Here is a 26067-nt window from a genome sequence, read left to right on the forward strand (position 1 = left end):
CTGGCAGTGAAGGGGTTTATTAAACACTGGAGCCCATCGATGAATAATACATTGCGGTGGATTATTGTTATTGCCGATAGTTTTGCCCTCGTGTTTCTGGGGACCTGCGCAGTCACCACTCGAAGCGCCAATTCCCTCCTGGGGTTAGGATGAAACGTCTACGGTATTGGGAGTGGGACTCCGTCTTGGATTCATTCTAGAGCCGGGGTGGGGCAACTCCGGGTCCTCAAGGGCCACCAACAGGTCAGGGTTTCAGGATATCCCTGCTTCAGCACAGGTGGCTCAATCAGTGTCTCGGTTGAAGGCTGAGCCCCCCTGTGCTGAAGCAGGGATATCCTGAAACCCTAACCTGATGGTGGCCCCTGAGGACTGGAGTTGCCCCCCCCCGGCTCTTGTCTCTGGATTATTTGTTAGATGAGTGGACATCGCCACATTATGTAGGTCATTAAGTTTACACTTTGTCTGAGATCAGATGCATTGTAAGGAACCCCAACCCTCTCTAATAGCGCGCCTGAGATCAGATGCATTGTAAGGAACCCCGACCCTCTCTACTAGCGCGTCTGAGATCAGATGCATTGTAAGGAACCCCAACCCTCTCTAATAGCGCGTCTGAGATCAGATACATTGTAAGGAACCCCGACCCTCTCTAACAGCATGTCTGAGATCAGATGCATTGTAAGGAACCCCGACCCTCTCTAATAGCGCGTCTGAGATCAGATGCAGTGTAAGGAACCCCAACCCTCTCTAATAGCGTGTCTGAGATCAGATGCATTGTAAGGCACCCCGACCCTCTCTAATAGCGCGTCTGAGATCAGATGCAGTGTAAGGAACCTCGACCCTCTCTAATAGCGCGTCTGAGATCAGATGCAGTGTAAGGAACCCCAACCCTCTCTAATAGCGCGTCTGAGATCAGATGCATTGTAAGGAACCCCGACCCTCTCTAATAGCGCGTCTGAGATCAGATGCATTGTAAGGAACCCCAACCCTCTCTAATAGCGTGTCTGAGATCAGATGCATTGTAAGGCACCCCGACCCTCTCTAATAGCGCGTCTGAGATCAGATGCAGTGTAAGGAACCCCGACCCTCTCTAATAGCCCGTCTGAGATCAGATGCATTGTAAGGAACCCCAACCCTCTCTAATAGCCCGTCTGAGATCAGATGCATTGTAAGGAACCCCGACCCTCTCTAATAGCGCGTCTGAGATCAGATGCATTGTAAGGAACCCCAACCCTCTCTAATAGTGCGTCTGAGATCAGATGCATTGTAAGGAACCCCGACCCTCTCTAATAGCGCGTCTGAGATCTGATGCATTGTAAGGAACCCCAACCCTCTCTAATAGCACGTCTGAGATCAGATGCATTGTAAGGAACCCCAACCCTCTCTAATAGCGCGTATGAGATCAGATGCATTGTAAGGAACCCCGACCCTCTCTAATAGCGCGTCTTTCAGTAATGAAAGTTAGATAACGCTATCTAACCACCATGAAGATACATGGATCCATGCAACGTTAAAGACTGGGTCAGACCCCCCCACATCTAATAGATAATTAATTCAATGTAGATAAGGGGCGGCCAACTCCAATCCTCAAGGGCCACCAACAGGTGAGGTTTCAGGGTATCCCTGCTTCAGCACAGGTGGCTCAGTTGAAGACTCACCTGTTGGTGGCGCTTGAGGACTGGCGCTGGCCACGCCTGATGCGGACGGAGCAGCAAATTTCGTGATATAAAAAGAAAAGAGAATAAAATCGGGGGCAAGTCTTTTATTGACGAATACAGCAAGGCCGCGCTTATCGTCCCGGCGCCGGTGACGTCACGCTGCGGTCGCTGAAAAAAAAATCTAATTGAATTGATTTCCAGCGATCGCGACCGAGCGGTCGCGTCGCCCCTACTACAAGCGCACGCGACGGATGCAACACATTTTGTTTTGACGCGACGTCGCTGGGACTATAAGCGCGGCCTAAGAAGACACAGATTACATACACCACGGGTACTGGACATCTCCGCCATTAAGGAACCTGGAACGGGGAATGAAACTATTTTACCGACAGGAACGATACAAACGACATTATTATAAAATAGGACACAGCAACAGGACCCTGGGCCGGATCTCGGTTCCTTGGGGGAGTGGATACATTTGAATGGGAAGGTCAGTTACCCTCGCCCCTAGTACTTGTAGGAGGACGACATGGAGGAGATGGTGTTCACAGGGCGGTAGGTGGCATGCTGGTAGCTCTCTGAAGCCGCCGGGAGAAGCAGGAGGCCACTCACGCAGTCCCTCCGGGACTGTGCCATGGCGTCCTTGTAGTTCATCTTCTCCTTGGTGAGGGGGTCTATGAGATTCTTTTCGTAGTTCGTCTCATCCTGGATTTGAGCGGCCAGGTCTTTGCTGACCATCCCCAGCCCAACGGCCTCCGACACTGGGATCCTGCCCGTCTTCTTGGGGTCAATAAGACCTCCCGTGAGGTGCTGAACCTGCAGGTAGGGGAAGGCTGCCTCCTTGGTCATTAGTCCCTTCTGCACGGCCTCTCCCACGGACAGACGCTTCTTGGTCGTTGGGTCCTCCACACCCGTGAAAGCTTTCTGGGCGTTGAGCAGACTGTGCATGTTGTTGCCATCGATGAGCCCCCTGTCTATGGCTTTATGAATCGAATACCGGTCTTTGCTTAGAATGTCGATGATGCCGCCGGTGGCAGCCTGAGCTTCCAGCAGCTTCTGACCCGTCGCCGGATCCAGCATTTTCCTGGTCACTGCGCTTCTGACCGTGCATTTGGTGTCTATGGTGGAGTCGTAGATTCCAGAGATGGGGAAGCTGTCGTCGTGGAAGACCTTGGGGGAGCTTTGGGTGAAGAAACTCTGGGTATGGGTTTGGCTTTTGGGGGACGTGAGTGGGGACTTGGACCCAATGATGGAGCCGATGGACAGTGACGCAGGCTTGCTTTCTCCGGCCACCAGCAGGGCAAACTCTGAAATCGGGAGATTGCCGTCTCGGTACATCTGGAGCTCCTCCTTGGTGATATTCCTAGTCCTCAAAGCTTCTTCGATAGAATATTGCTTTCCGCTTTTCTTATCCAACAGGACAGATATTTCACCGCTGGAGCCCATGGTGGAAATCTCCTCCCAGTCACACTCTAGTTCCTGCAGCTGGATATACTGGTTCCTATCTATGATGCCTCTCTTGTAAGCTTCATAGGGCGACATTTCCTTTCCAGTGTCTGGGTCCAGGATAGAAATTTTCGTGGAGACATTGGTCTCCCTCATTTGCGTCTCCTGGTTGCGCTCTTCGCGGTTGACGCGGGACTGCAGGTCCCTGATGCTTCTCTCCTTCTCGTAGATGTGGTCTTTCTCCTTCAGGATGTCGGTTTCCAGTAGGGATAGCTCTTGCCCCAACTGGATCTTCTTCTGCCGGTCATTCTGTGCTCTTTGGGTGAGGAGTTCTGACTCCTTGCTCAAGAACACGCTCTTCTGCTGCTTTTGTCTCCCCAGTTCCCGGAGCTCGTTTTCCAGTGTGGCTTTCTCCTGCTGCGCCTGCGCTCTTGCTTTCAAAAGATCGGCTTCCTCCCTTGACCACGTTCTCTTCATGCCATCCACCCTCTCGATCTTCTCCTTGACTCTCCTGTTCTCATCCTCTGCGTTCTGCCTGGCGTTACGCTCCTTGTTGTAGAGCTCTCGCAACCTGACCCTCTCGTTCTGTATCACCTTGTCCTTCTCCACTCGGATCACCTCCTTGTAGATGGTCTTCTCCAGCAATTTCTCCTTCTGTATGATGTCTATCTTTATCTGAAGGTTTTTGCACTCCCTCTCTAGGTTCAGCATCTGGCTCTTCTCCTTGTTCAGGTCAATGCGCAGAAGGTTTGCTGACTTTTCCAGTATGGGATCCTTTTCTACCTTCAATACTTCCTCCATCACAATCTTCTCCTGCACGGGAGCAGGGCTCTCCTCAATCTCCTTGATCCTCTGTGTGATCTGACGCAGCTCCTTCTCTGCTGCCAGCTTCTTGTCCCTCTCTTCCTGGAAGTTCAGCAACTTTTCCTTTTCTTCCACCAGAGTCCGCACCTGCTGCACCTCGCGTTCCAGGCGACGCCTGTTGCTCGCTTCCTCGTCCAGCGTCCTGCCAAGCCTGTTATGGTCCTCTCTCACCTTGGGGTCCTTCTGTAGGAGGACCACCTCTTGCACCACCACTCTTTCCTCTGGCTTTCTTCTCTCCATCATGATGTACTTATTTTGCAAGTCGTACACTGTGTCCTCCATCTCCCTCCTTTTCTGGGATTCGTCTCGCACTTCCTGACGCAGGCGCTCTACCTCCCTTTCCAACACAGGGTCGTTTTCATACTTAATAACTTCCTTGTTAACTGTCTTGGTTTCCACCTTCGACCTATCTGTCTTCCACTGGTCTCTCTCTTTGGACAGCTTGGATTTTTGCTCCACCCATCTGCTGTTTGCTGACTCCAGATCTCTCATCTGCTCTCTCAGCCTCTCTATCTCCCTAAGCACCTCTGGACTCTTCTCTAACTTGACCACTTCCTTGACCAGCTCCTTATACTCCACCGTGGGCTTCTGTGACTTCAGCAAAGTCACTTCACTGTAGACCGTGTTCAGCTCCTTCTCATAAACGATTTTTTTAGAGGTAACCTCTTGCAGTGCATTCTTCAACCGAGTGATCTCCCTCTCAGTCTCGGGGTCCACGACATATATCTCGTTGACCCTTTCCTTAATTTCCACCCTCGGTTTTTGCTTCTCCACCACCACATACGTGGACTGCAACTCTGTAATATCCCGGATCAGCGTCACGCTCTTCCGTCTCTCTTCCTCGATAAGCGTCCTGAGCCTGGCCGCCTCCTTCAGGATTTCTGGGTCCTGCTCCACCTTCTTCACCTCTTTCACTATGACCTTCGGCTCCACCGATTCTATCAATTTCTCCAGTTCCTCTGTCCTGCACTTCAGCTTCACAATGTTGTCCTGCAGTGACTTCCTCCGGAATGTCTCATCGTCAATCTGCAGCTGCAGCGTCCTGGAGGCCTTCATCATCTCCGGGTCCCGTTCCAGCTTCACCACCTCCTTCAGCACCACCTTCTCTTTGATGTTTGGCTGCTTCTGCTCCAGTGCAAGCACCTCTTTCTTGAGCCGCTCCAGCTCCATGTAGATGGAGTTGTTCTCCTCCTTCAGATGCTTGATCTCCTGCCTCAGGGTGGATGCCTGAGACTCCATGTTGGAGTCCTTTTCTATCTCTGTGACCTCCTTGGTCAGCATCTGGGGTTTGACGTTCTTCCTCTGGCTCTCCAGGCTCACCACTTTCTTGCTCACCACCTCGATCTGTGACTGCGTGGCTTCTCTCTCTTTGTAGGCGCTCTCCACTTGACTCCTCAGTGCTGCCAGCTCGCTCTCCAACCTGGGCTCCCGGTAATACTGCACCACCTCTTTCTCCTCCAGCCGCTCCACGGGTCTCTGTGTCTTGAGCAGCAGCAGCCGCTTCCTGTTCTCCTCCAGCGTCCCCTGCACCAGGGAAACCTTTCTCTTCTCGTCCTCCAACTCTTTCAGCAGGTTCTCCGACTCCTTGGTGGACCTCATGGTGTTCTCCGAGCGCAGGTTCTGCTGCACCGACATCTGGGAGCTGTCCTGAACGTCGGTCTGCAAAAAGAACGGAAAGGTAATATTGCATGTGTCCAAACGTGTAAAGACGATGGGTGGATGAGGAGCGCTGGCTGGACTGCTCTTACGCTAAGATCGGACATGAGCAGAGTGTTGGAGAAGGAGGAGGGAATGGTATCAGTGTTTTATTTTCAATTTTTCTCCTTAAAGCAGAAGTAGGTGGAAAGAAAAAAAAGCTCACACACACACACACACACACAATTACTGTAGGCAGGGTCTCCGGCAGGGGAGGAGAGCAGAGACGTGTGTTTTTGTATGTATTTGGGGTGTGTTGTTTTATTAATGTGTTTTGTGGGGGGATAGTGTGGGGCTGGGGGAGGGGTGGGGGGAAGGGAAGGCGTGTGAGGAGGAGGGGGGATTGGGGGAGCGTGATTGAGTGGGTGTAAATGATGAAAGCTGGTGAGAGGAGAAGGAGTGAGGAAGAGGGGGTCAGACGGAGGTGAGAGAAATACATGGGAAGAGGGGGGGGGGGGGAATAAAGGAGGGGGTTTGCAGGGTGTGAAATGGGGGCTCGCAAGATTGCCGCCACTGGGGGGGGGTGTCCAATCATAACTCTAGTCCTGGGCCCCAGGAAGTCTGTCTGCGGCCCTGACTATAGGTGCAATAGGACTGGAAGGGAAGGTAACTGCGAGGTTATCTGAGGTCTCAGTGAAGTGGGAAGGGTTGTAGCACTGTGGTCATTGTTGGACTTGGATAGGTGAGACATTAGGGGCCCCTTCTGCACGGTGTCATTCTGAACAGATTCCTATATCTCGGCGTATTAGCCGCTAACCACTATAATCACCTTTTCCAAAACCTTCCTGGCAAACTCCAGCTGGTTCAGCTGCTGCTTGCTCTCCACCGCGGCCTCCGTGTAACGTTTCACCAGATCTTTTTGCTAATGAAGGGTTAAAGAGAGAGCGTTCAGAAGGTGTTATCCCTAACTGGGCCTCGCCCGGTCCCCTCCTCTCTATCCCCAGCCGCACCCACCTGGTGCTCGATGCCATCCTGCAGGGTGGCGACGCGCGGTTTCTTGGGGGAGCTGGCGCTTACGGAGTCGTCCAGAGTGGAGCAGTACCGGTCAGCCTGCGTCTCGTACTCCTGTGAAAGGGGTTAAAAAAACAAAACAGGTGGAGAATGGAGAGAGGAGAGAAGCAGCGGATTCTGTTGTGGTTTTCCACCGAGCCCAGAGAGTCTGTAACAGGCCCTTGCCCACGTATTTCGCTCTTCCTCTCCCAATCCCATTTCATTTTGCCAGATGACATCATGTAGGGGTGCCAGGTGTCTAGTATTGAACCGGACTGTCCTGTATTTAGACACACTGTCCAGTACAAAATGAGAGGTAATACTGGACATGTATGTGTCCGGTATTACCTCTCTGGACAGTGACCTGATTTGCTTTGCGGGGGCCACAGGATTTCCCTGAGCAGAGAGAGATCAGGGCTGTTGCTAGGGGGCTGGGCAGTTTCTTTCAACCTGATTGGCTGTTGCTGCGTAATGCAGCCAATCAGGAGGAAATGGCAGGAGCCTGGGGTTGGGAGAGGAAGAAAGAGCATGGAGAGGTGTGTGCGTGTGTCCCGAGCGCGTTGCGCCTTTCACCATTGTGTCCAATATTTTTGAAGAAGCCACCTGGCCACCCTAACGTCATGTCCAGTCAAAGTTTTACTTCATGTTATACGGCTATTGGCAAAACAGCAGTTCTGCCAACGCCATTGGTTGTGGCGGCATATTGGTTGGTCATTTAAACTCCTTTTTCACCAGGAAGTAACACCGGTGCCTTCACCAGGAAGTAACACCAATGCCTTCACCACTAAGTAACACCGGTGCCTTCACCAGGAAGTAACACCGATTCCTTCACCAGGAAGTAACACCGGTGCCTTCACCAGGAAGTAACACCGATGCCTTCACCAGGAAGTAACACCGATTCCTTCACCAGGAAGTAACACCGGTGCCTTCACCAGGAAGTAACACCGATGCCTTCACCAGGAAGTAACACCGATGCCTTCACCAGGAAGTAACACCGATTCCTTCACCAGGAAGTGTCTCGGGAATTAATGGGGTCTCTGGAGCGGACGAAAGCGTAGATAAGCTCCGTGGGACTTCCCAGTTCCACGTTGTAAGAAAATGGGGGCTAGTTAGGCGGGACTACTGCTTAATACATTATATATATAATAGAATGCTACATTTAATTTTTTTATATATAATGTAATTATATCTTTTTATATATTATATTATTTATTTATTTTTTAATATATATAATCTTAACGACAGCGACAGTATTTTGACGTTGATCGGACACGCGGATTGGGGTTTCCGTTACCTCACCCAACATTTTCAGGGTTCCATGGAGTTACAATATAAGCTTATATAGGGGTCCGGATCAAAATGGATTTGAAGCAAAAAGGTGACACAGTGTGCTCATTTGCATGCCATTTCCCAGAATCCCTTGCTGCAGTGGGAGCACTGTATGCTAGGAGATAATGGGGAAGGGCGGGGTTGCAGACCTGTCTAAGACGTGAATGAGCTCACACGGGATATTTTCATTGGCAATATATTTATAATGAGCTCTGCTGGTGTAATAGCCGTTGGGGGGGGGAGGGGGGGGTCTGTGCCTGGAAGCCCGAACCTGGCTGGCCAATTGGGTACAGTTGCGTTGACATTGGAGCGATAAATGGAAGTTGATGGCTAGACCTACATTGAGGGCGTTCACAAGGTCGTGGGACAGTTTCACCGTGTTATCCTTCTCCGGCTCCTTCCTCTGGATCTCTTCCACCAGCCTCTGCGAGAACACAATGAACCCAAAGTATTCAGAGACCCCCTTATCCGCTCCTTAGAGTAGAGATAACCCAACCCCCCCCCCCCCCCCCCCCCGGCACCCGGAGCACCCGGACTGGTCCAGCATATTGTGGCTGGAGAGTCCCTACTTGTTCTGAGCCAGTTCAGCCCCCGTTACAATGTTACTGCCGGGGTAAGGAGGCGAGCCAGAGCCTTTATCTCCCCGACCCTCAGGCATTATCATTGGATTGCAAGCTCTTTGGCGCAGGGACATAACATGCTAGTAACATTCTATGTGCTGTCGGCACTATATACAAAGTGTTATATATAGTTATAAATACAGGGTGCGTATCCCAACCAGTTACAACGTAGCACAAGTTAAACTCGATGTTGCTTTTCAGCCTTCATGGCTGTTACTTTATCTCTATAAACCTTGTGCCAACACCACACTGCCCACACACCACCTCCCCTGTTCCTTGCCTCCCCCCCCCCACCCCCCCACGTGTTTTGGACCCTCCCTCACCTTCTGGGACTGCAGCTTGTAGTTGATCTGGCTGGGCCCATCTGATGGTTTGACCTGGTTCCGGGGGAGGCCGTTCAGCCAGGTGTCCAGGCTGTCGCTGGAGGATTTAAGCTGCTGGTACGGCAGGCTAGCGTCTCTCAGAATCTTCTCCCTGGGAGGACAGGAGAGAGGCTGATCCCACCTCCACCTCACGGGAACGCTGCGCGGTGATCCCACCTCCACCTCACGGGAACGCTGCGCAGCTGATCCCACCTCCACCTCACGGGAACGCTGCGCGGCTGATCCCACCTCCGGCTCACGGGAACGCTGCGCAGCTGATCCCACCTCCGGCTCACGGGAACGCTGCGCAGCTGATCCCACCTCCGGCTCACGGGAACGCTGCGCAGCTGATCCTAGCGCCCGGCTCACGGGAACGCTGCGCAGCTGATCCCACCTCCGGCTCACGGGAACGCTACGCAGCTGATCCCACCTCCACCTCACGGGAACGCTGCGCAGCTGATCCCACCTCCACCTCACGGGAACGCTGCGCAGCTGATCCCACCTCCACCTCACGGGAACGCTGCGCAGCTAATCCCACCTCCACCTCACGGGAACGCTGCGCAGCTGATCCCACCTCCGGCTCACGGGAACGCTGCGCAGCTGATCCCACCTCCACCTCACGGGAACGCTGCGCAGCTGATCCCACCTCCGGCTCACGGGAACGCTGCGCAGCTGATCCCACCTCCACCTCACGGGAACGCTGCGCAGCTGATCCCACCTCCGGCTCACGGGAACGCTGCGCAGCTGATCCCACCTCCACCTCACGGGAATGCTACGCAGCTGATCCCACCTCCACCTCACGGGAACGCTGCGCAGCTGATCCCACCTCCACCTCACGGGAACGCTGCGCAGCTGATCCCACCTCCGGCTCACGGGAACGCTGCGCAGCTGATCCCACCTCCGGCTCACGGGAACGCTACGCAGCTGATCCCACCTCCACCTCACGGGAACGTTGCGCGGCTGATCCCACCTCCACCTCACGGGAACGCTACGCAGCTGATCCCACCTCCACCTCACGGGAACGCTGCGCAGCTGATCCCACCTCCGGCTCACGGGAACGCTGCGCAGCTGATCCCACCTCCACCTCACGGGAACGCTGCGCAGCTGATCCCACCTCCGCCTCACGGGAACGCTGCGCAGCTGATCCCACCTCCGGCTCACGGGAACGCTGCGCAGCTGATCCCACCTCCACCTCACGGGAACGCTGCGCTGCTGATCCCACCTCCGCCTCACGGGAACGCTGCGCAGCTGATCCCACCTCCGGCTCACGGGAACGCTGCGCAGCTGATCCCACCTCCACCTCACGGGAACGCTGCGCAGCTGATCCTAGCGCCCGGCTCACGGGAACGCTGCGCAGCTGATCCCACCTCCACCTCACGGGAACGCTGCGCAGCTGATCCCACCTCCGGCTCACGGGAACGCTGCGCAGCTGATCCCACCTCCGGCTCACGGGAACGCTGCGCAGCTAATCCCACCTCCGGCTCACGGGAACGCTGCGCAGCTGATCCCACCTCCGCCTCACGGGAACGCTGCGCGGCTGATCCCACCTCCACCTCACGGGAACGCTGCGCAGCTGATCCCACCTCCACCTCACGGGAACGCTGCGCGGCTGATCCCACCTCCACCTCACGGGAACGCTGCGCGGCTGATCCCACCTCCACCTCACGGGAACGCTGCGCGGCTGATCCCACCTCCACCTCACGGGAACGCTGCGCAGCTGATCCCACCTCCACCTCACGGGAACGCTGCGCAGCTGATCCCACCTCCGGCTCACGGGAACGCTGGGCAGCTGATCCCACCTCCACCTCACGGGAACGCTGCGCAGCTGATCCCACCTCCACCTCACGGGAACGCTGCGCAGCTGATCCCACCTCCACCTCACGGGAACGCTGCGCAGCTGATCCCACCTCCACCTCACGGGAACGCTGCGCAGCTGATCCCACCTCCGGCTCACGGGAACGCTGCGCAGCTGATCCCACCTCCGGCTCACGGGAACGCTGCGCAGCTGATCCTAGCGCCCGGCTCACGGGAACGCTGCGCAGCTGATCCCACCTCCACCTCACGGGAACGCTGCGCAGCTAATCCCACCTCCACCTCACGGGAACGCTGCGCAGCTGATCCCACCTCCGGCTCACGGGAACGCTGCGCAGCTGATCCTAGCGCCCGGCTCACGGGAACGCTGCGCAGCTGATCCCACCTCCGGCTCACGGGAACGCTGCGCAGCTGATCCCACCTCCACCTCACGGGAACGCTGCGCAGCTGATCCCACCTCCACCTCACGGGAACGCTGCGCAGCTGATCCCACCTCCGCCTCACGGGAACGCTGCGCAGCTGATCCCACCTCCACCTCACGGGAACGCTGCGCAGCTGATCCCACCTCCACCTCACGGGAACGCTGCGCAGCTGATCCCACCTCCGGCTCACGGGAACGCTGCGCAGCTGATCCCACCTCCACTTCACGGGAACGCTGCGCAGCTGATCCCACCTCCGGCTCACGGGAACGCTGCGCAGCTGATCCCACCTCCGGCTCACGGGAACGCTGCGCAGCTGATCCCACCTCCGCCTCACGGGAACGCTGCGCAGCTGATCATAGCGTCCGGCTCACGGGAACGCTGCGCAGCTGATCCCACCTCCGGCTCACGGGAACGCTGCGCAGCTGATCCCACCTCCGCCTCACGGGAACGCTGCGCAGCTGATCCCACCTCCGCCTCACGGGAACGCTGCGCAGCTGATCCCACCTCCGCCTCACGGGAACGCTGCGCAGCTGATCCCACCTCCGCCTCACGGGAACGCTGCGCAGCTGATCCCACCTCCGGCTCACGGGAACGCTGCGCAGCTGATCCTAGCGCCCCGGCTGCTTCACTACAGCGGGACCCGTGTGTACAGAACCCCAGGTGCTTCTCTGCCGGGTCGCTAACTGATTGTCGGAAACCACCACCCACCCCCCCTCCTCCGGCGCTCCGCTTAGTATGGGCTTTCATATACACCGTCCTAAAGAGGTCGGAGTGAGCTAGTGAAATACAATGGTACCTGTCTCCCCTAGATTCACGTGTTAACGATATCCCTGCCTCTGCAGAAGTGGTGCAGTTCAAGACTGAGCCCCCTGTGCTGAAGCAGGGATATCCTGAAAGCATGGCCCCTGAGGACTGGAGTTGCCCACCCCCTGGGTTAGCGAAGGGGGAAAAAGGTGGATGAAGATCTCGTGGTGAGACGCAGTCAGGTTTAGGAGATCACTGAACGTTCTGCGTCGTGACGCGCTTTACAAGTTACCCAGTGGGACAACGCAGCCCCGCCTCCCACCTCTGCCTGTCCCCCCAGACATATCTCTACTACCCCTCCCATATCGCGATAGGTAGGCGAAGGAATGGGGTGGTGATTGGATCGGGACCGTCGCACTCGGCTGCCACGACACATTTAGATGGCTAGCTCTCTGGCCGCGTCTCACCGCTGATCGAGTTGGTCAGCGACGGCGTGGTAGCGGTCGTTGAGCCGCTGGACCTGGCTGCGCTGGCGTGGCAGGTCGGGGCAGTGCTCCTGGGTGTTGCTCTGCAGTGTGCTGCATATCAGCTCCGTGTCCTTCAGGCTGCGGTTCAGCTTCAGCAGGTTGTCCTGTTTGTCCACCAGGTCGCGCTTCATTTTCTGGGTGAGGGCGTGAGGTTCAGGAGACGCAGAAACCCTTCACTGCCCGGGCAGGGACCTACAGTGCCAGCTGCCCCCCCTCCTATACCCAGCTCCCATCCTATACACCGCTCCCCCTCCTATACCCAGCTCCCATCCTATACACCGCTCCCCCTCCTATACCCAGCTCCCCCTCCTATACACCGCTCCCATCCTATACACCGCTCCCCCTCATATACCCAGCTCCCCCTCCTATACACCGCTCCCATCCTATACACCGCTCCCCCTCCTATACACCCCTCCCCCTCCGTTACACCCCTCCCCCTCCTATACACCGCTCCCCCTCCTATACACCGCTCCCCCTCCTATACCCAGCTCCCATCCTATACACCGCTCCCCCTCCTATACCCAGCTCCCCCTCCTATACACCGCTCCCATCCTATACACCGCTCCCCCTCATATACCCAGCTCCCCCTCCTATACACCGCTCCCATCCTATACACCGCTCCCCCTCCTATACACCCCTCCCCCTCCGTTACACCCCTCCCCCTCCTATACACCGCTCCCCCTCCTATACACCGCTCCCCCTCATATACCCAGCTCCCATCCTATACACCCCTCCCCTCCTATACACCCCTCCCCCTCCTATACACCCCTCCCCTCCTATACACCCCTCCCCCTCCTATACACCGCTCCCCCTCCTATACCCAGCTCCCATCCTATACACCGCTCCCCCTCCTATACACCCCTCCCCCTCCGTTACACCCCTCCCCCTCCTATACACCGCTCCCCCTCCTATACACCGCTCCCCCTCATATACCCAGCTCCCATCCTATACACCCCTCCCCTCCTATACACCCCTCCCCCTCCTATACACCCCTCCCCTCCTATACACCCCTCCCCCTCCTATACACCGCTCCCCCTCCTATACCCAGCTCCCATCCTATACACCGCTCCCCCTCCTATACACCGCTCCCCCTCCTATACACCGCTCCCCCTCATATACCCAGCTCCCATCCTATACACCCCTCCCCTACTATACACCCCTCCCCCTCCTATACACCGCTGCCCCTCCTATACACCGCTCCCCCTCCTATACACTGCTCCCCCTCATATACCCAGCACCCATCCTATACACCGCTCCCCCTCCTATACACCGCTCCCCCTCCTATACCCAGCTCCCATCCTATACCCAGCTCCCATCCTATACCCAGCTCCCATCCTATACACCGCTCCCCCTACTATACCCAGCTCCCATCCTATACACCGCTCCCCCTCCTATACCCAACTCCCATCCTATACACCGCTCCCCCTCATATACCCAGCTCCCCTCCTATACCCAACTCCCATCCTATACACCGCTCCCATCCTATACACCCCTCCCCCTCCTATACCCAGCTCCCATCCTATACACCGCTCCCCCTCCTATACCCAACTCCCATCCTATACACCGCTCCCCCTCCTATACCCAGCTCCCATCCTATACACCGCTCCCCCTCCTATACCCAGCTCCCATCCTATACACCGCTCCCCCTCATATACCCAGCTCCCATCCTATACACCGCTCCCCCTCCTATACCCAGCTCCCATCCTATACACCGCTCCCCCTCCTATACCCAGCTCCCATCCTATACACCGCTCCCCCTCCTATACCCAGCTCCCATCCTATACACCGCTCCCCCTCCTATACCCAGCTCCCATCCTATACACCGCTCCCCCTCCTATACCCAACTCCCATCCTATACACCGTTCCCCCTCATATACCCAGCTCCCCTCCTATACACCGCTCCCCCTCATATACCCAGCTCCCATCCTATACACCGCTCCCCCTCCTATACCCAGCTCCCATCCTATACACCGCTCCCCCTCCTATACCCAACTCCCATCCTATACACCGCTCCCCCTCATATACCCAGCTCCCGTCCTATACCCAGCTCCCCTCCTATACCCAACTCCCATCCTATACACCGCTCCCATCCTATACACCCCTCCCCCTCCTATACCCAGCTCCCATCCTATACACCGCTCCCCCTCCTATACCCAACTCCCATCCTATACACCGCTCCCCCTCCTATACACCGCTCCCCTATTCATACCCAGCTCCCCTCCTATACACCGCTCCCCCTCCTATACCCAGCTCCCCTCCTATACACCACTCCCCCTCCTATACCCAGCTCCCCCTCCTATACACCGCTCCCCCTCCTATACACCGCTCCCATCCTATACACCGCTCCCCCTCCTATACACCGCTCCCATCCTATACACCGCTCCCCTCCTATACACCGCTCCCCTCCTATACACCGCTCCCCCTCCTATACACGGCTTCCCCTCATATACCCAGCTCCCCTCCTACACACCGCTCCCCCTCATATACCCAGCTCCCCTATTCATACCCAGCTCCCCTCCTATACACCGCTCCCCCTCCTATACACCGCTCCCCCTCCTATACCCAGCTCCCATCCTATACACCGCTCCCCCTCCTATACCCAGCTCCCATCCTATACACCCCTCCCCCTCCTATACCCAGCTCCCCCTCCTATACACCGCTCCCCCTCCTATACCCAGCTCCCCCTCCTATACCCAGCTCCCCCTCCTATACACCGCTCCCCTCATATACCCAGCTCCCCTCCTATACACCGCTCCCCCTCCTATACCCAGCTCCCCTCCTATACACCGCTCCCCCTCATATACCCAGCTCCCCTCCTATACACCGCTCCCCCTCCTATACACCGCTCCCATCCTATACACCGCTCCCCCTCCTATACCCAGCTCCCCTCCTATACACCGCTCCCCTCATATACCCAGCTCCCCTCCTATACACCGCTCCCCTCCTATACCCACCTCCTCTATTCACACCCAGACACACGGGGTGACCTTCTCACCTGGATCTCGCTGGAACGCTCCTGGAGGGTGTTGGGGGAGGAGGGCAGGGTCCCGTCCTGTGCCAGGATCCTCTCGAACCCACCAATAATCTCGTCCGTCTTCTTAATCTGGGTCTCCAGGTTGAGAGAAACTTTAGCCCTGGGGGGGGGGAGAGCTCACGATTACGGGGCAAAGAGGCACGTTAGGTCTGTGAGGGTTCTGCATTGGGGTGTTGTAAGGTGCTTTAAAATGTAGTCACCCCAAGGCTGCACCTTCAATACCGGAGGGGTCCTGCAGTGGGGCAACTGGAAGCAATAAGGTACTCCAGCACTGGGGCATAGCCAGGCAATAGCAATAAGGTACTCCAGCACTGGGACATAGCCAGGCAATAGCAATAAGGTACTCCAGCACTGGGACATAGCCAGGCAATAGCAATAAGGTACTCCAGCACTGGGGCATAGCCAGGCAATAGTAATAAGGTACTCCAGCACTGGGACATAGCCAGGCTATAGCAATAAGGTACTCCAGCACTGGGACATAGCCAGGCAATAGTAATAAGGTACTCCAGCACTGGGGCATAGCCAGGCAATAGTAATAAGGTACTCCAGCACTGGGACATAGCCAGGCTATAGTAATAAGGTACTCCAGCACTGGGACATAGCCAGGCAATAGTAATAAGGTACTCCAGCACTGGGACATAGCCAGGCAATAGTAATAAGGTACTCCAGCACTGGGGCATAGCCAGGCAATCGCAATAAGGTACTCCAGCACTGAGGCATAGCCAGGCAATAGTAATAAGGTACTCCAGCACTGGGGCATAGCCAGGCTATAGTAATAAGGTACTCCAGCACTGGGGCATAGCCAGGCAATAGTAATAAGGTACTCCAGCACTGGGGCATAGCCAGGCAATAGTAATAAGGTACTCCAGCACTGGGGCATAGCCAGGCTATAGTAATAAGGTACTCCTGCACTGTGGCATAGCCAGGCAATAGCAATAAGGTACTCCAGCACTGGGGCATAGCCAGGCAATAGCAATAAGGTACTCCAGCACTGGGGCATAGCCAGGCAATAGTAATAAGGTACTCCAGCACTGGGGCATAGCCAGGCTATAGCAATAAGGTACTCCAGCACTGGGACATAGCCAGGCAATAGTAATAAGGTACTCCAGCACTGGGCAATAGTAATAAGGTACTCCAGCACTGGGCAATAGTAATAAGGTACTCCAGCACTGGGCTATAGTAATAAGGTACTCCAGCACTGGGTAATAGCAATAAGGTACTCCAGAATTAAGGGTTACATTTAGATGTTAAACTCCCCAGCAGTGAGGGGGGGCAATAAGGCAATAAGGCACTCTGCACGTGGGAGATCTCAGGGCTGAATTCAAGAGACATATGGCCCCTCCATTGCCGTCTATGCAAATCACTGATTTAGCGTGACCTCTGCCCTGTGACCCCCGCGCCCCCCGACCCCTGCGTACTCCTCTCCGTAGAGCGATGTCAGGGCCTTCACGTCTCTGTACTTGTTGCCGACGCTCGTCAGCGTGCCGGGGAGCTGCGCGGCCGCCGGACCTGACGGCATCATGATCAAAAAGTTCTCACATTCCTGCTGGGCGGCGTCCTTCTCGGCTGCGATGCTCTGCAGACGCCTGGCGGCTCCCTGAAACACAGAGGGGGGCCCTGAGCTGTGAGAGAGAGGCGCGGCTCTGTGTACAGGTGGGAACTGCTCTCCCTATATTGTTCTGCACCTGTGGCGGGCTATGTCACCTGGCAGGTGGTGAATCCTGCAGACTATCTCACCCTGTGGCGGGCTATGTCACCTGGCAGGTGGTGAATCCTGCAGACTATCTCACCCTGTGGCGGGCTATGTCACCTGGCAGGTGGTGAATCCTGCAGACTATCTCACCCTGTGGCGGGCTATGTCACCTGGCAGGTGGTGAATCCTGCAGACTATCTCACCCTGTGGCGGGCTATGTCACCTGGCAGGTGGTGAATCCTGCAGACTATCTCACCCTGTGGCGGGCTATGTCACCTGGCAGGTGGTGAATCCTGCAGACTATCTCACCCTGTGGCGGGCTATGTCACCTGGCAGGTGGTGAATCCTGCAGACTATCTCACCTCTGTGGCGGGCTATGTCACCTGGCAGGTGGTGAATCCTGCAGACTATCTCACCCTGTGGCGGGCTATGTCACCTGGCAGGTGGTGAATGCTGCAGACTATCTCACCCTGTGGCGGGCTATGTCACCTGGCAGGTGGTGAATCCTGCAGACTATCTCACCCTGTGGATGCCCCTCTCATCATGCAGTGCAGGCTATCACACCTTTCAAATTGTGAATCAAGCAGACTATTGCTCAGTATTTCAGTCCTGCAGACTATTCTCCAGCCAACTGGAGATGATGCAACTCCTCTAAAGTTGCTCCCCACCCTCTTCCCCATCCTTCCCTCTCTCTCCCCCCCCCCTTCGTTCCCTCTCTCCCCCCCTCCTCTCCCATCTCTCTCACCCTCCCCTTTGCCCCCCCGTCTCCCACCCCCCATCCCCTCATTCCCCACCTCCCCTATTTCCTCTTTCCCCACCTCCCACCTTCACCTCCCCTCTCCTCCGTTCCCCCTCTCTCCCATCTCTCCTCCTCTCCCCTCCCTACCCCTCCTCTCCCCTCTTCTCCCTCCCCCTCCTCTCCCCTCTTCTCCCTCCCCTCTCCTCTGTTCCCCCTCTCTCCCATCTCTCTCCTCCTCTCCCCTCTTCTCCCTCCCCCTCCTCTCCCCTCTTCTCCCTCCCCCTCCTCTCCCCTCTTCTCCCTCCCCTCTCCTCCGTTCCCCCTCTCTCCCATCTCTCTCCTCCTCTCCCCTCTTCTCCCTCCCCCTCCTCTCCCCTCTTCTCCCTCCCCCTCCTCTCCCCTCTTCTCCCTCCCCTCTCCTCCGTTCCCCCTCTCTCCCATCTCTCTCCTCCTCTCCCCTCTTCTCCCTCCCCCTCCTCTCCCCTCTTCTCCCTCCCCCTCCTCTCCCCTCTTCTCCCTCCCCTCTCCTCCGTTCCCCCTCTCTCCCATCTCTCTCCTCCTCTCCCCTCTTCTCCCTCCCCCTCCTCTCCCCTCTTCTCCCTCCCCCTCCTCTCCCCTCTTCTCCCTCCCCTCTCCTCCGTTCCCCCTCTCTCCCATCTCTCTCCTCCTCTCCCCTCTTCTCCCTCCCCCTCCTCTCCCCTCTTCTCCCTCCCCCTCCTCTCCCCTCTTCTCCCTCCCCCTCCCCTTTGCCCCCGTCTCCCACCCCCCATCCCCTCATTCCCCACCTCACCCCTATTTCCTCCTTCCCCACCTCCCCCCCCCTTCTCCCCCCCTTCACCTCCCCTCTCTCTCTCCTCCCCCCTTCCCTCCACTGTTGGGGGCTCCCTCGCTCACCTCCTGCTCCTTAATCCTCCCGGTGAGGTCCTCGCAGGGGGAGGTCCGGCTGACCGGTGAGCGCACCCTCGCCAGCATCTCCTGCTCCGTCTCCTGCAGGTCACCGTAGACCTTGTTCAGCCGGTTGAGCAGCTGTGGCCCCTGGGCGTCCTCACTCGGGGCGCTGGACGTCCGGACTGGCGGAGCAGGGGCCCCGCTGACTGGACCTGCCCAGACATTGCACGCACCGTCCTTCAATGTCGCCCAGTGCCATCGCCCCCCGAGTTAACCCCTTCCCTCCCAGCGGAGCCTGCCAGCTATTGCCCCTAGGGCTTACCAGCTATATTGCACATGAAATATTCGCACCGCCCGGCGGGGGGCAGGATCCGGATTCGGTTACTCCGGAACCGACACCCTCTGCAACCAACAGGTCAGGTTTTCAGGATATCCCTGCTTCAGCACAGGTGGCTCAATCAGTCCCAGCTTCAGCACAGGTGCCTCAATCAGTCCTTGCTTCAGCACAGGTGGGTCAATCAGTGGCTCAGTCTCCGACTGAGCCACTGATTGACCCACCTGTGCTGAAGCAGGGATATCCCTCAAGCCTGGCCTGTTGGTGGCTCATGAGGACTGAAGTTGCCCGCCCCCTGCTGTCAGCTCTTGGGGCCAGGATTCGGCTCCCTGCAGGGGGCAGTGCTCACATCTTACCCCGTTGGTTGGGTTTCGTGGGCTCCCGGGCGCTGGATTTCAGCGCGCTCTGCGCGGCGTCTTTCTTCTTCCTCACTTCGCTCAGCTCGCCGTCCAGCCTGAGAACGGAAGGCGCAGTGGTCAGTGAGCGCTCTTCCCACCAACGCCGTCATCCCGCAGCCCCCTCCCCCCCCCCAGCCCCCGCACGCTCACCTCTTGACCTTATCGATGGCCTCCAGGTCGGGGGGCGGGATGACAAAGCAGACGGCTGGGGCGTCCTTTGTCTGTCCGCTGGGGCTCTGCACCACCCAGCTCTCCCGCTTGCTGTTATCTTTCAGGGTGTAAGTCTCTCCCTTGCTGAGCTGAACCTGAGGGGGGGGCAGGGAGAATTTAGCAGGTTTCTACCCTGAAGAACCACCCCAGAAAGGGGTGTGATGGTTACCCAAACCCTGCAGTGCCGTCGTCTCAGCTGTGTTTAGAATATGTCAAATCTTAGCTTCCTGCCCCTTTACAGGGTCACCTGAAACCGTGAACCTGATATTTAATAATAATAATAATAATAATATATATCACCATATTTACGTTATTATTTTGATAATAATTTGTTCTTTTTTGATAATATTGTTTCTTTTGTACATAGAACTTTGCAGGCACAATGTGTTCCTGTCCCTTGAGCTTACACTCTAATTTTGGTGGCTGGGATGGGGACCTCACCAAGGTCACCAGGAGATGGCATCAGGAGCTTACACTATGGTTTTGGTGAATGGGGTGGGGATCTCCCCAAGGTCACAAGGAGACCTCCCCAAGGTCACAAGGAGACCTCCCCAAGGTCACAAGGAGATGACATCAGGAGCTAACACTGGTTTTGGTTAATAGGATGGAGATCTCAAGGTCACATGGGGACCATCCCAAGGTCACAAGGAGATGACATCAGTAGCTTACACTATAATTTTGTGCCTGGGATGGGCACCTCTCAAATGTCACAAGGAGGGGAGGTCCAAGGTCACCAGGAGACCTCCCTAAGGGTCTCAAGAAGATGATTCAAACCATGGTTCACCTGCTCCATTACCACTGGACCATCAGATCAGCCTGAGATCTTGAATTACTTTGCGCACGGGATAGTGGAACAGATAAGGCAGATATAAGGGGTACACCTACGTCTCCTGAGTCCCAGTCGCAGATGGTGTCCACGGTGATTGGCTGCTTGGGGCGCGCCCTGCGCAGTTTGAGGGGTGTGATATCCGGGCTGCGCTGCTTTAGATCGAGTATGCTCCTCTCCACCTGGACCATCTGCTTCTCCTCCTTCTCCAGCTGCAGCTGCAGGTCACTTATCACCCCGGGGGCGTCCCTGTCGAATTTGGTGTCTAGGTTCGTGCCCACGGTCTTGAGGGTCTTGGCCACGGAGTCCGTGTCCTCCTGGAACTGTGGGTGGGGAGACGAGGGACGGACATGTCACCTTTCACTGAATATCTCTGGAGTCAGCATCTTAATAGACTTTATTGGGACCTCCTGGTAAAAATCAGGACACGTGTGGGACGGGAACCCCCAAATCCCACTTTGAAGATTGCGGTCACTGAAAAGATCAGCACTCACAACCACCTTATATAGCAGTACTGAGCATCACCACAGACTTCCAACCTCAATCACTCAGGTGTTTATTGCCAGGGGGGGTGGAGGTGTGTAGAGATACTCAGGGCCATTAAACAGCGCAGCATGTTCAGTATCAGTGTATAGATACTCGGCCTCACTATACAGTGCAGCGTGTATCTCCCCCTCCTCACCTTCTTGTAGTCCTCCGCGTTCTTCAGATGGTTCTCCTGGCAGATACAAAGGTTCAGGAAGTTCTGCCACTCGCCTTTCATGGCCTCGTGGTGAGCCTGAGAGGGATACCAAGCACCGTGTCGTTACACTGTTACACGCCAACGTCACGCATTGTTACAGTGTTATTACAATGTTACACGCCAACGTCAAGCATTGTTACAGTGTTATTACAATGTTACACGCCAATGTCACGCATTGTTACAGTGTAATTACAATGTTACACGCCAATGTCACGGATTGTTAGTGTAATTACAATGTTACATGCCAATGTCACTCATTGTTACAGTGTAATTACAATGTTACATGCCAATGTCACTCATTGTTACAGTGTAATTACAATGTTTCACGCCAATGTCACGCATTGCTAGTGTAATTACAATGTTACACGTCAACGTCACACATTGTTACCGTGTAATTACAATGTTACACGTCAACGTCACGCATTGTTACCGTGTAATTACAATTTTACACATCAACGTCACGCATTGTTACAGTGTAATTACAATGTTACACATCAACGTCACGCATTGTTACAGTGTAATTACAATGTTACACGCCAATGTCACGGATTGTTAGTGTAATTACAATGTTACATGCCAATGTCACTCATTGTTACAGTGTAATTACAATGTTACACGCCAATGTCACGGATTGTTAGTGTAATTACAATGTACATGCCAATGTCACGCATTGTTACAGTGTAATTACAATGTTACACGCCAATGTCACGGATTGTTAGTGTAATTACAATGTTACACGCCAATGTCACTCATTGTTACAGTGTAATTACAATGTTTCACGCCAATGTCACGCATTGTTACCGTGTAATTACAATGTTACACGTCAACGTCACGCATTGTTACCGTGTAATTACAATGTTACACATCAACGTCACGCATTGTTACAGTGTAATTACAATGTTACACATCAACGTCACGCATTGTTACAGTGTAATTACAATGTTACACATCAACGTCACGCATTGTTACAGTGTAATTACAATGTTACACATCAACGTCACGCATTGTTACAGTGTAATTACAATGTTACACATCAACGTCACGCATTGTTACAGTGTAATTACAATGTTACACATCAACGTCACACATTGTTACAGTGTAATTACAATGTTACACGCCAACGTCACGCATTGTTACAGTGTAATTACAATGTTACACGCCAACGTCACGCATTGTTACAGTGTAATTACAATGTTACACGCCAATGTCACGCATTGTTACAGTGTAATTACAATGTTACACGCCAAAGTCACGCATTGTTACGTGTAATGATAATGATATTCATTGTTACCGTGTAATGACAATGGCACACGCCACTAGGACCCAGAATCCCCCTCACCTGGATGCAGCTGGCAGCCGGGTGCTTTAATTCGATCATCCTCTCCCCATCGTCCAGCAGCTTGTTCACCACGTCCTCCTGGGCGAGCAACTCCTCCGACTTAAACCGCTGCAGGGAAGAGAGGGGTTAATGCAGAGCGTCTCACTGCAGAGCATCTCTTTCACTGCATAACATCCCTACAGAGCATTTCTGCAGAGCATCACTACAGAGAATTTCTGCAGAGCATCCCTACCGAGCATTTCTGCAGAGCATCCCTACCAAGCATTTCTGCAGAGCATCCCTACCGAGCATTTCTGCAGAGCATCCCTACCGAGCATTTCTGCAGAGCATCGCTACAAAATAATTTCTGCAGAGCATCACTACAGAGCTTCTAGGAGCATCTACTTTATAGCTGCCCCCCACAAAGAGCCCCGCAGGAGGGTAACTTCCGCCTCGACCCTTCACCACCTGGAGCTGGGAAACGGAGAGAGTCTAATGGATCAGGGAGTTGTAAAGTGCTGGCCCCTGAAGTGGGAGCCACAGCACCACGCACAGTGTCCCCTTTGCCAAGTCCCTTTATGTCCACGTTCCTTCAGCTACCAACACCAGACTGGTCAACTTATCTCCCTGTGGCTTATCAGAGTGTAAGCTCTGTGGGCCACCCACCGGACACAAGCATTATAGTAGTGTGTCCCCTGCGCGTGGGGAGTCCCTGGCTGCCCTGCGCGTGGGGGGGGGTCCCTGGCTGCCCTGCACGCGGGGGGGGGGGGGGGGTCCCTGGCTGCCCTGCACGCGGGGGGGGGGGGGGGGGGTTCCCTGGCTGCCCTGCGTGCGGGGGGGGTTCCCTGGCTGCCCTGCGCGCGGGGGGGGGGGGTCCCGGGCTGCCCTGCGCGCGGGGGGGGGGGGGGGTTCCCTGGCTGCCCTGCGTGCGGGGGGGTTCCCTGGCTGCCCTGCACGCGGGGGGGGGGGTCCCTGGCTGCCCTGCGCGCGGGGGGGGGGTCCCGGGCTGCCCACCTCGTAGTGCCGGCGGGTGGCAGGTAAGTCGGGTATCTGGTCGCTCCAGTCCTGGCACAGGATCTTGTTCTGCTCCTCGCTCAGGTACACCAGCTCCTTGGTGCAGCCGTGCAGGTGGTTGTACAGGCTGCCCCAGGTTCCGCCCGCGCCAGGCCGAGTCCTCCTGCGCGCAGAGGGAGGGACCGGGGGGGGGGGGGGGTCAGTGCAAGGTACAGAACACCCCAACATGTGAGGCCCTGGCACGGTCACTGTCTGCTACGGAGGGGACCACATCTATGGGCCATAGGTCTGTTCTGTCTGTGTCACCCTGTCACCCTGTCACCCTGTCGGGGGAGGGGCAGACTCCCTGAGTCACATGTCCCTTTTGTGTCACTGTCACCCTGTGGGGGGAGGGGCAGACTCCCTGAGTCACATGTCCCTGTTGTGTCACTGTCACCCTGTGGGGGGAGGGACAGACTCCCTGAGTCACATGTCCCTGTTGTGTCACTGTCACCCTGTGGGGGGAGGGACAGACTCCCTGAGTCACATGTCCCTGTTGTGTCACTGTCACCTTGTGGGGGGAGGGACAGACTCCCTGAGTCACATGTCCCCTTTGTGTCACTGTCACCCTGTGGTGGGAGGGGCAGACTCCCTGAGTCACATGTCCCCTTTGTATCACTGTCACCCTGTGGTGGGAGGGGCAGACTCCCTGAGTCACATGTCCCTTTTGTGTCACTGTCACCCTGTGGGGGGAGGGACAGACTCCCTGAGTCACATGTCCCTGTTGTGTCACTGTCACCCTGTGGGCGGAGGGGCAGACTCCCTGAGTCACATGTCCCTTTTGTGTCACTGTCACCCTGTGGGGGGAGGGACAGACTACCTGAGTCACATGTCCCTGTTGTGTCACTGTCACCCTGTGGGCAGAGGGGCAGACTCCCTGAGTCACATGTCCCTGTTGTGTCACTGTCACCCTGTGGTGGGGGGGGCAGACTCCCTCGGTCACATGTCCCCTTTTGTGTCACTGTCACTCTGTGGTGGGAGGGGCAGACTCCCTGAGTCACATGTCCCCTTTTGTGTCACTGTCACCCTGTGTTGGAAGGGACAGTCTCCAACGGACGACAGATCCCTTCCGCCTGTGTCACCCTGCAGTTGGGGGGACCGTGTCATCGGGTCACTCACCTGCAGAGCCCGGTACTGGTTCTTGATTTCTGCATTATCCTGTTAGATTATCAGTAAGGAGAGAGGAAGCAGAGGAAACAGAACGCGTCAGTACCTGCGGATCCGTCAAACAGAAACTCCCGGCCATATCAACTAAACGAGGCTATGCCAAAAGACACCTTAATGCCCACTGAAACGACTGATCCACAAGTGTCCGACAGGTGTCCTCCGGCTTAGCACTTAGTAATGATTACTCTTCCCCCCCCCCCCAATTGTCCAGAACCAGTAGTGAACCCCAATAATGTCCCCAGGTCTCTAGAGAGACCTCCCCCACTCACTCACTCACTGCCTCCCGACCAAGAGTGTCACCATGTCACGCACCTCCCAATGTTCTCCCGAGGACCAAGGACTCCAGTTACCATCGGGGACCCCCCCTCCCCCCAACACATTTTCTCCCTCTCTAGCCCCCTTTATTTCTTTTTCCCATCTCACACTCCCCACCTCTCATTCTCTCCCACCCCCCACTCACTGCCCCCCTTGGTCTCTCACTCTCCCCCCATCTCTATGACTCTCCTCCTGTTGCTCTTCCCTCTCCCTCTCTCTCTCTCTCTTCCAACCCCTCCTCCTCTGTCTCTCTCTCCACGGCTCTCCCCCCTCTCTCTCTCTCACCATCTCTATCACATCCCTCCCTCTCTGAGAATGGGGGAGAGGAGGGGGAGTGAGAGAGAATAGGGGGAGAGAGAATGGGGGAAAGGGGGGAGAGAGAGAATGGGGGAAAGAGGGGGGAGAGAGAGAATGCGGAGAGGAGGGAGGAGAGAGAGAATGGAGGGAGTGAGAGAAAAAATGGGGGTAGAGAGAATGGGGGTAAGGGGTTAGAGAGAATGTGGGGAGGGGATGAGAGAGAGAATGGGGGTGTGGGTGGGTGTGTGTGCGCACGTGTGTGCGTGTATATATATATATACTGTATAATAGTATTACCGGTGAGAGAGAATGTGGGGAGGGGGTGAGAGAGAGAATGGGGGTGTGGGTGGGTGTGTGTGCGCACGTGTGTGCGTGTGTGTATATATATATATACTGTATAATAGTATTACCAGTGAGAGAGAATGTGGGGAGGGGGTGAGAGAGAGAATAGGGGTGTGTGTGCGCACGTGTGTGCGTGTATATATATATATACTGTATAATAGTATTACCGGGAGAGAGAATGTGGGGAGGGGATGAGAGAGAGAATGGGGGTGTGGGTGGGTGTGTGTGCGCACGTGTGTGCGTGT

General features: G+C 55.8%; 1 protein-coding gene across 1 annotated transcript in view; it reads right to left on the minus strand.

Moving 5' to 3' along the window:
• Nucleotides 1–1744: 1744 nt before the first annotated feature.
• EVPL (envoplakin) overlaps nucleotides 1745–26067 on the minus strand; it is a gene marked incomplete at its 5' end in the record, with an annotated part of 25099 nt that continues 776 nt past the window's right edge. Inside the window, 17 exon segments of the mRNA XM_075582798.1 lie at nucleotides 1745–5624; nucleotides 6430–6522; nucleotides 6615–6725; nucleotides 8320–8403; nucleotides 8923–9073; nucleotides 12407–12600; nucleotides 15462–15600; nucleotides 16919–17097; nucleotides 18827–19032; nucleotides 19511–19608; nucleotides 19703–19857; nucleotides 20648–20911; nucleotides 21271–21366; nucleotides 22670–22777; nucleotides 23663–23794; nucleotides 23796–23825; nucleotides 24821–24859. Of these exon segments, the coding sequence (XP_075438913.1) occupies nucleotides 2163–5624; nucleotides 6430–6522; nucleotides 6615–6725; nucleotides 8320–8403; nucleotides 8923–9073; nucleotides 12407–12600; nucleotides 15462–15600; nucleotides 16919–17097; nucleotides 18827–19032; nucleotides 19511–19608; nucleotides 19703–19857; nucleotides 20648–20911; nucleotides 21271–21366; nucleotides 22670–22777; nucleotides 23663–23794; nucleotides 23796–23825; nucleotides 24821–24859 (5541 nt within the window).

The sequence above is a fragment of the Ascaphus truei genome, unplaced genomic scaffold (assembly GCF_040206685.1).
Source record: "Ascaphus truei isolate aAscTru1 unplaced genomic scaffold, aAscTru1.hap1 HAP1_SCAFFOLD_2532, whole genome shotgun sequence".
Lineage (NCBI taxonomy): Eukaryota > Metazoa > Chordata > Amphibia > Anura > Ascaphidae > Ascaphus > Ascaphus truei.